The sequence below is a fragment of the Physeter macrocephalus genome, chromosome 14 (genome assembly GCF_002837175.3).
Source record: "Physeter macrocephalus isolate SW-GA chromosome 14, ASM283717v5, whole genome shotgun sequence".
In the NCBI taxonomy this organism is placed as follows: Eukaryota; Metazoa; Chordata; class Mammalia; order Artiodactyla; family Physeteridae; genus Physeter; species Physeter macrocephalus.
In genome coordinates this window covers 115,250,682-115,260,225 of record NC_041227.1, presented here as the reverse complement: position 1 = coordinate 115,260,225, position 9,544 = coordinate 115,250,682, and the positions used below count along the sequence as shown (strand labels likewise).

The 9,544-nt window shown below is 48.4% G+C and overlaps 1 protein-coding gene across 1 annotated transcript; it reads right to left on the bottom strand.

The window, feature by feature from the left end:
* Positions 1–2,621: 2,621 nt before the first annotated feature.
* Positions 2,622–6,941, bottom strand: RPL19 (ribosomal protein L19). Its single transcript, XM_007112554.3, has 6 exons — positions 6,867–6,941; positions 5,801–5,907; positions 4,327–4,449; positions 3,584–3,704; positions 3,091–3,201; positions 2,622–2,831 (listed from the first exon to the last, which is right to left on the bottom strand). The coding sequence occupies exons 1-6, from the start codon at positions 6,869–6,871 to the stop codon at positions 2,708–2,710; spliced, it is 591 nt and encodes a 196-aa protein (XP_007112616.1). The 5' UTR covers positions 6,872–6,941; the 3' UTR covers positions 2,622–2,707.
* Between the last annotated feature and the right edge of the window lie 2,603 nt (positions 6,942–9,544).

Sequence of the window (9,544 nt, the reverse complement as noted above, 5' to 3'; positions counted from 1 at the left end):
TTTGGCCCCTTCAGCCTTCTTTTTACCCCCCCACCATTCTTAACACCCCCTCCCCAACGCTTAGGACATTGGAGGCACCTGCCGGAGAGTGCGACCAGCCAGTGTACCTCTGGCCTTGGCCCTCCCTGTGCTTTGGGGAGTCAGCCTAGGTGGTCTGTCTCAGCCTCTGAGAGAGCACCCACTGTACCCTGTACCCCTCATCCAGCTTGTGGCCCTGCAGCAGCAGCTGTGCTCTGTACCTCTCGGCTGCAGCCCACTCCGAGTTACCCCCTCCCACGTCTGGTCTGGAGGACTCAAAGTTGGGTGCTAGTGTTCAAGCCGCACTGGTATTCTGGGGAGTCATTGGCCCCTCCAGGCCTCAGTTTCCTCCTCCAGAAATGGAGTTGGACTTGCTGATGGAGTCTTTACCTCAGGGCCATGAGCCCCTTTAAAGGGTAAAATTATATGGTGGGACCAGTTGCAAACTCTTGAGAGAATGGACACGTCTTTTCATCCGAATTTCACAAGGCTCCAGGACCTGGAAGAGACCCAGCGGTTACCTTAAGGGGTAACCCAGCGGTTACTTTAAGGGGTCTGCCTGCCTGCTAAGGGGGCCCTCCTAGGCACTGCCCTGGTAAGGCCTTAGAGGCCTGTGGTGGAAAGAGGTAAGCTTAGGCCTGGGGTAAGCTTCAGAAAGAAGTGTCTTCTACATGCAAGGCTTCCCAAGAGATAGGCTCCTCCAACCTGATTCTTCCCCCCAACCCCGCCAAAAGTGAGGCAGTTTCCTACACCTTCAGTGACCTGCGAGAGAACAGCACCATCTCCTGGTCCATGGTGGAAACCTTTTCTGTGCTGCAGGTTCTGGAGCCTCAGTAAAGGTCCTTATCTCCTTCCTGTCATCCCTCTACTGCCTGGAGGAAGTGGAGGTGGGCGGCCTTCAATGCCCTTCCTCCTCTGGGAAGAAGGCATCTCAAGCTCCAAGTAGCTTAGCGGAGGCTTTTCTTCCAGGCCACAGCTTCCCCACATGAAATGACAGGCTTAGAGCAAGCCTAAGGTTACATTATGCACAGGCTGCTATGGTGGCAACAGGGAAACCAAAAATCAGTGTCCTCTCAGCTGGGGCTCTGATGCACATGGGTGGTGATGGAGGTTGTCTGGACTATTCTGTCTGGGCCTCCCTGCCTTGGGCTACCCACATCCCCACCTGTCCAGACTGCACGAGGACACTGCAGGCAGAGCTGGGGATAGGTCTGCTGCCCCCAGGATCGCTTTAGCCCTGCCTTTCCCACCCAAGTGCAGATGGAAACATGTGCCCAGTACATATCCTGAAGACACCTCATTGGCCTTCGCATTACTGCCCACAAGCAAGAGTTCCTCAGAGACGGTAGACCGCAGGACGGGCACACCAGTCATAGCTGTGCCCAACTTTCCTCCCCAGACTTCTCACCTGAGCTGACACTCCTGTATTTAACTGACTGACTGACCCCTTCCACCAGGACACCTGTCACTCAAACTGCCACCCACTCAAAATATTCAACTCGGCTCTTCCAGGAATTCTCCCTACCACTAGTTTCTTCTCCTGATCACCAAAGGCATCTCCTGCCTAGTCCTCCAAAGCTCGAGGCCTGGGGACCAAGCTAGCCTTATTCCTGAGGCCTCCGTAATCAGTCTACAAAGTCCTATCTTACTTCATCTTGAATCCATTTTTCCCATTCAGGCCGTCTTAACAGGTGAATCCAACATCTGGCTTCACCTCTTTTCTCATCTGCTTTTAAAATGGAGAAGCTAATAACCTACTTTACAATGTTGTGAAAATTATAGAATCAATACAAGTCAGTGTAAACTGCCTCAGTAACTTGGCTCACAGAGCAGACACTTTACTGAAAAATTCATTGGTGCTTACTACTACGTTAATAGGCAAAATAAAGCCTACTTCTCATTTGTAAAAAGGGATATGAATTAAGTAACTCAAAATTGCTGTGACAAGTGTGTATGTTATGTGCCTTTATTCCAACTTCTGCTGAGAAAGCCTTTTTTCTTTGGGCCATTTTTGATGGTTATAAACCAAAAAACAAAACAGGAAACAATCCTTCTAAGGACAGGAAAGAAAAAAAGTTTAGAAATAGAAATTGGGATGCTCAAGATGACAGCTTCAGTTCTATCTCAATAAGGCTGTCTAAAGACAGCTTAGGCAGTAGTCAGCAGTTCAAATCCAGATCATACCTTCTGGACTGGTGGTGGCTCAAATTCCCACCGTCCTGGAGTTCCAAGGCAGTAGACCACAACCTTGAACCTCAGTGCAAGCATATTATTTTGTTTTAAAATAATGTGACAACTCATGCCACAACTGAATACTGGTTCCCAACCAACATCTGAGACCATGTCTGAGGTGCCACTCATGCTCTGCTGAAAAGGGCAGTTTTGAGGCATAGTCTTTGAGGCTTGGGCAGAAGCCCTTCCTCTCCTCCCTTCAAAGTAGGCCCCACACCCCACGGACGGAGGGGGCATGAGCCTGACCAGAGGCCAGGAGCCAAGGAAGAAATGAAGCAGGAACCCAGGGAATGGCCTGTATCTCATTCCTCAGTTCTGGCCCTGTAAACAGTGAAGACCCACCAAGCAGCCAGAAACTAGAAGCAGAGAGGTAAGCAGATAAAGCCTTGTTTTTTTATTGAATGAGTAATCTATGTAATTGCTGAGGCCACTATGTACAGAGAAGAAAAGGAGAACTTTATTTCTTGGTCTCTTCCTCCTTGGACAGAGTCTTGATGATTTCCTCCTTCTTGGCCTGGAGCCTCTCTTCACGGCGCTTGCGGGCTTCCTTGGTCTTAGACCGGCGGGCCTCAGCCTGGTCCCTGGGTAATGGAAGAGAGAAGACGGGTGAGCTGCTGGGGACACCAAGAGCTCCTGCTTCGACTAGCCAATAAGTCCCCACACTACCCTGACATTGACGGTAGGTGGTATGTGGGTATGTACAGGACAGAGCAGCACATACCTCTAACACAACAACTGTATTCTGGACAGACTGCATGTAAGTCAAGATTAGACATCAGCACATTTTAAATGTCTCAGAACTCACCCCTGTGACAGACACCAATTCCTAAAGAAACTTACGCCAGAAGCTTCTTGCGAGCCTTGTCTGCCTTCAGCTTGTGGATATGTTCCATGAGAATCCGCTTGTTTTTGAACACATTACCCTTCACTTTCAGGTACAGGCTGTGGTACCTGTAGCGTACAAGGATTAGAGGTTCTGGTCAGCAATGGGATCAACACAGAGGCTGGCCTGTGATCTGCTCCTCTACACAAGGCCCCTAAGCATGTAGGGTTCCTTTCCTCTCTTCTTGCTGCAGGGACTTCTTTCCCCCAAACCAGGACTTTTTGTGCAATTTCTAGACAGAAGAGCTCACCTGGCAGATAAACTTAATTCTTAGGCTGTCCTGATGGTGTATGTGGGCAGAAGAACAGGACAGAACAGAAGAACTTTCTTAGAAAATACCAAGACACATGGCTCTCTCCCCAAGGCCAATGAGACAGAGCTTATATCTGTGCAAAGAACAAGCCATCGAAACAGCAATGGGTCTTGGTGGGCCCGAGAGAAGGTACTTACATGTGGCGGTCAATCTTCTTAGATTCACGGTACCTTCTGAGCAGCCGGCGCAGAATTCTCATCCTCCTCATCCAGGTTACCTTCTCGGGCATTCGAGCATTGGCAGTACCCTTTCGCTTACCTACGAGGAAGATGAGTCAGGCGCACTGTAGTGCATCTGGGTTACTAGAGCCAGCTGACTGGTCACAACGATAGCTACCAATTTCTGAAACACTTTATAACTCTTTGGGTCACGGGCCAAGAGTTGTACCTCACTTTAAGTAGCTTTATTTCCACTTTACAGATGATGATCCCAAGTATTTAATTTATTTCCTCAATTTTTAAGGAAGCACAAACAAGGCAATTATTCCCCATTCACTCCACAGAATGTCGATATGACAGGGCATGCACCAAGGCAGTATGGTAAGCTGGAAGGGCTTTAAAAAGGTGATGCGACCTTCATCTCCCTAGGTCATCCTGAGCCTAGAAAGCGGTTTTAGGATTTTTTGGACATTTCCCAAGCATCCAGTAGAATGGATGGGTAGGGTACGAGGGTATAGGTGCTCAATAAATGTGACCTCTTTCTACCAATACCTTCAACTCCAACAACAGTGCCAACTTTCTGATTTGCAGAGAGAAAAACAGAGAGTAGGAAAAGGGCTCAAAATGAGTCAGAATGGGAAAGGTTTCTGAATATTTCCTAGTCTAGACTTAATCATTTATCATTCCCTAAGTCTTAAGAGAAAAGGGAAGAACGTACTTACCTATGCCCATATGCCTGCCCTTCCGGCGAGCCAAGGTGTTTTTTCGGCATCGAGCCCGGGAATGGACTGTCACAGGCTTCCGGATAATAAGCCCATCTTTGATCAGTTTCCGGATCTGCTGACCTAGGAAATCACAATGCACCTGGTCAGTCAGGTGGGGCCTAGCCCCAAGTACACCAGTCACAAAGCAGAGTCCAAACAGGACATGCCAGAGATGCTGCTCACATCCCTGGTTTTCAAAAATGGTGGAAATTGGGGAACTTCTATTTCTTTCTTAAAAAACAAAACACAGCAACAACAAAAAACCTCTACCCTTTTAGATGTTTTACAGCACACTCCAAATACACATATGTGGGGATATGTGATCAAAATAGCATACAAATACGGCCTAGTCCTTCAGATCCTGTTTCACCTATTAGCTACCAGTCTAAAATAAGGATTTTTTGAGCACACATTACAATAGCACAAACCCAAACAGGTAAAGGATTTCCCTGATATTCACAAAAATTCCTGCTTGACCAAACTTTCATCAGGTTCCTGAAGCTTCTCTTAGGCCCATCTGTACACTTCCTTGTAAATTCTAGTTTTAGTAAAAACTCTGCTTAAGTTAGTTAAGCAGAAACCCCTACCCCTGATATCTGACCACCCAGGCCAGAATCCCCCTTACCTCTGTTTCCTTAGTAATTTCCTTTTTTTTTTTAAAAAGAAACAATTAAGACAATGTTGTGTAAATTTCTGCTGTACAGCACAGTGATTCAGTTATACACATACATACATTCTTTATATATATATTCTTTTCCATTATAGTTTATTGCCCTCTTAGTAATTTCCCATCCACGGATCCCCTACACCATGCTCCCTGGCTATAAATTCCTACTTGCCCACGCTATATTCTGACTTCATCTCAATCTCTCTCCCCCAAAGTAAAATCCCATTGGTCCCTGTAACTACTGCAATTATTCTGAATAAAGTCTGCCTTACAGTTTTAAACAATGTCATTGAATACTTTTTCCCTGTAACAATATTATGTTGAAGTAATGTGGGCATGTTGATGTTATCTGCAGGACTGACACTGTCTTACTACTTTGAATTATATGCAAACAGGCCTCTAATAAAGTCTGAGGCCCCAGGCCTTTCCAATTCACCATTTCATTGGCCATCTCTACCCCGCCCCAGTCCTTGTACTGTCTCTTCACAAATCCTTCTCACAGCTATAAAACGGAACATCCACTCTAGCGATATTTATTGATATAACATTGGGTGGTTCCATTAACTTCCATCCTGTCATTCTGGCAAGTGGCAGGAAGAGAACACCTGGCATTCCATATTTCTGTGACTCCTCCATTTTATAACCCCCCCCAAACTATGAGCTCTCCTAGGTTTGTTAACAGTCAACACAATCGTGTCACCTTTCATTGCACAAAGGATGAGAAAGGGATAGGATGAAGAAGGAACTTAGACCCCAAGAACTCACGGGAGTTGGCATTGGCGATTTCATTAGTCTCATTGGGGTCCAACCAGACCTTCTTTTTGCCACAGCGAAGGACACTGGAAGCAAGCCTCTTCTGAAGCCTGAGCATACTGGGACAAACAGAAAACACTATCAGGTCCTGGAAACCATTCCTGGGCAAGAATAAGCATCCCCAACAAGGCCTGTCCTTCAAAGTCTTCTAATGTTGTGAAACATGGTGGAGGTGGGGGGGAGTGCGTGTGTATATGCATTTAGTACTAAAGACAAACATGTCCCCCCAGACTTTTGCCACCCACGACGCAGCCCCAGGTTAATAATCTTCCCTATACCAAGACCTTTGTAAAGCTTTGCCTGTGAATTCCTGTAGGAGGCAACAGCCCACCCTGGGATGTCGACAACCTATAGGTTATGTCTTATTCTGTGTCTGTTTTCTCCTCTGGAAAAGGAGGCTAATGGATACAATTGGAATGAAAATAAGGCTTATGCCCTTTCTGGTACCCAGCACTAAAAACAAGTGTTTAACGTGAAGAATCCGAGGCCAGTGGGACTGATTTGCTAGTTAATCTAGTCCTTTGCTTCCTGGGCTCGTTTTCCCTTTCTTATCCCATTAATAAACTAGCCTTAAAATTTTTCTTATAACGGGTCTACGGGGTAGAAAGCATCAAGGTCCCAGGGATCGTTTCGCTCTCGGCAGTCGGAGGCTTGGGGCCTACTCGCGACCTGTCTTACGTCACATGGAAGCAGAGATCGGCTCGGAGCCATAGATCGGCCCAGCGAGTAAGGGGGCCACAGCCCAGTCCCCGCCGCCGCCTTTCCTCTGCCCGCGTGGGTATCCTCAGACACGTGTGGGGCGCGAAGCCCGCCTTTCCCCCGTCCTAAAGTAGGGAGCGCTCCCCCACCCCCTCCTCTCGAGGCTGGGAGCTAGTGTGCTCCGGCCTATACCAAGCTCCGGGACGCGCCGCTTCAGGGCCGCCTCCACCCCGTCTCTTCCAGCATGGGCTACGGTACCGAGCCCCGCAGTGCGGCCGCAGCCAGAATCAATCAATATCAGAGACCCGAGAGCCCTTACCTCATGGCTGCGACCGCAGCGGCCAAAGGAAAGAACTTGCTCTCCCCAGGCTCCTCCCATTATCTGTGAAGGGGAGAGCCCACCCCCCGCTCCGCTTTCGCCCGTATTCCCCTCCGGTCCTTTAATCTTCCGCCACCCTAAACTTACTTATATATTCTGTAAATACCCGGGATAACAGAAGTCTAATATCAGGAATCGCTTTTAAACTTTAAAACATAGAAAATATCTTCCTTCGGTATGGCAGAGTGGTATAGTCCAACTTCCTATTAAGCATGCGCAGCAAGGGTACCTGATCACGTGGGCAGTGGAAGCCGGAAGTCAGCTGGATTGCGCAGGCGGGATAAAGTAGTTTTTACTAGAGCGGCCCACTGTTCCCAGGCATACTGGATTCTGTGGAAGGATGATTTGTCAGCGGGAAAAAAATGAAACAAGAGAGAGTAATGAGGGCAGATATCAGACAAAAGCAACCTTTTATTCACTCTCCCGGTAACTGGCAGCCCCTGGAGCGCAGAATAGATCACCAAAGACATTAGTGTATGTTTTTGAGCCACTGCGGCTCTAAATCTCAGTGCCTTAGTTTCCTCTTGTGTATAGTGTACCTAGTTCTAATATATTCGTCGTCTAGTTTTGAAAATCACATGAGTTCACGTTTGCAACTTGCAAAAGAAGGCATTAAGACAATGCCTCCTTGATGGCGGGAACCCGTCTTTGGTTTGGCTCACACTGTATTCCAGCGGCCCCATATGGAGCTTTGCACGTAGTAAGCACTTGGGAATTAGCGAGTGAGTGAATGAATAGTTGCGAAAGTCCAAAAAAGAAAAATCGAATGACAGGCCCTCTCATAGTTATTTCCTCTTGCTCTGGAGCATCCAAGGCAAAAAACCAAGGAGAACATTCCAGGGTCCAAGAAACATTGATCTGAGTTCTGGCTCCAACTCCTTGCTTCGCTCCAGCTGATAATCCTGTATCTATCATCTGAACTTCTCCTGGCTGCTATATAGAGCTGAGAAGGTCAAAAAGAGGAAGGGAAGGGAAATCCCTGGCGGTCCAATGGTTAGGACTCCGTGCTTTCACTGCCAACGGCCCGGGTTTGATCTCGGCTCGGGAACTAAGATCCCACAAGTCGCGCGGCATGCCCCCACCCCCCAAAATAAAATTAAAAAGAGGAAGGGATGCAAAATTTATGCCACTTCCTCACAAGTAGTGTCATCGCCATTTTACAGCTGAGGTAGCAGAAATTGAAAATCTAGGTCTTTCTGACTACAAAACCCATGGCTTCTCTGTCATGCCAGGCTCTCCTGTGCCCAAGGGGAAGATGGGAGCCCTGCTCAGTATTGGCTCTTGGGGCTGGCCATCACTTGTTGCAAAACCCAGGGTGAAAAGGAGTCAGTGTATTCCACAGTCTCCCCTCCAGCAGAACATAGCAAGTTGGCTTATTTTTTTTTTTTTACTTTTGGCCGCACTGGCTTAACGGGATTTTAGTTCCCCAGACCAGGGATTGGACCCAGGCCCTAGGCAGTGAAAGGGCGGAGTCCTAACCACTGGACTGCCAGGGAATTCCCAGGTTGGCTTACTTTAGGGTCTTTGAAGCTGCACAAATCTTCTTCATTCTACTTCTCATCTCTCCTCTTTGTGGAGCCCTGGAAGGGGTCAAACAAGGAGGTAACAGTTTCTCCTGTCATGATTGACCCCTGCACAGCACCTTTCAGCATCTCCAAACCCCCCAGCAATCCATCATTTAATTTCATTTCCCTCTTCTTCCCAGTAATCCCAAGTGACAAAGACACCACAGTACCGGCAAACCCATTTTACAGGAGAGGTGTGCTGATCTGTCCAGGGCCACCACCAGAAAGAGCCTGAACCAAGTTGGCACTAAGGTCTCTTGCCAGAATCCTCTACTCTTTTTCTCTCCATAGATCATGGCGGGTGGGGTTCAGGCCTTGGGTATCTGTCCCTAATTCAAGGATGAAGGGGGAGCAATTCTAGGTCAAAAGTTATTAGATCCGGGAGTTTCCTGGTGGCCTAGTGGTTAGGATTCAGAGCTTTCACTGCGGAGGCCCGGGTTTGATCCCTGGTTGGGGAACCGTACTGCATGCCGAACAGCGCGGCCAAAATACAGGGAAAAGAAAAAAAAAAAAGGTCATAGATCTGAATTTTGCCAGTCTCTCCTGTCTCAACTCCACATTTCTTCCTTTTTCCTCTCTTTCGAGGAACACAGACCTCACCCAGGGCCACCCCTGGCCTTTTGGAAGGGCTTGGGGGATATTAGCACTAGGGCAATAGGACTCCTGAGTCCCCAGGATTTCTTGTTGCTGTCTCTGCTGAGACTCCTTTTGGACACCCTCCCCACCCCAGCTTCAGCCTCCAGCCGGCCAGCACCACCATACTGGCGAGGGAGGGGACTTTCCGTTTGGTTCAAGTAGGCCTGGGACCACAGTGGGGAGAAAGGAGTTAAAGCCGGGTCCCAGGATCACCAGGGCCGTGAAGTTCCGGTGGCCCAAGCTGGAGTGGAATGGGGAGACCAGCTAGGAAGAGCGATTTGGGACGGAAGAGGGGGGCGGTGCCAGCCATGCTAATCCGCGCTTCAGCTCCATCCGCGCCTGGCATCCACTGGTATACGGCACCCCCCAACCCCACTCCGCTCTCAGCCCCTTGGCGGGTTTCTAATCTCCCCCATA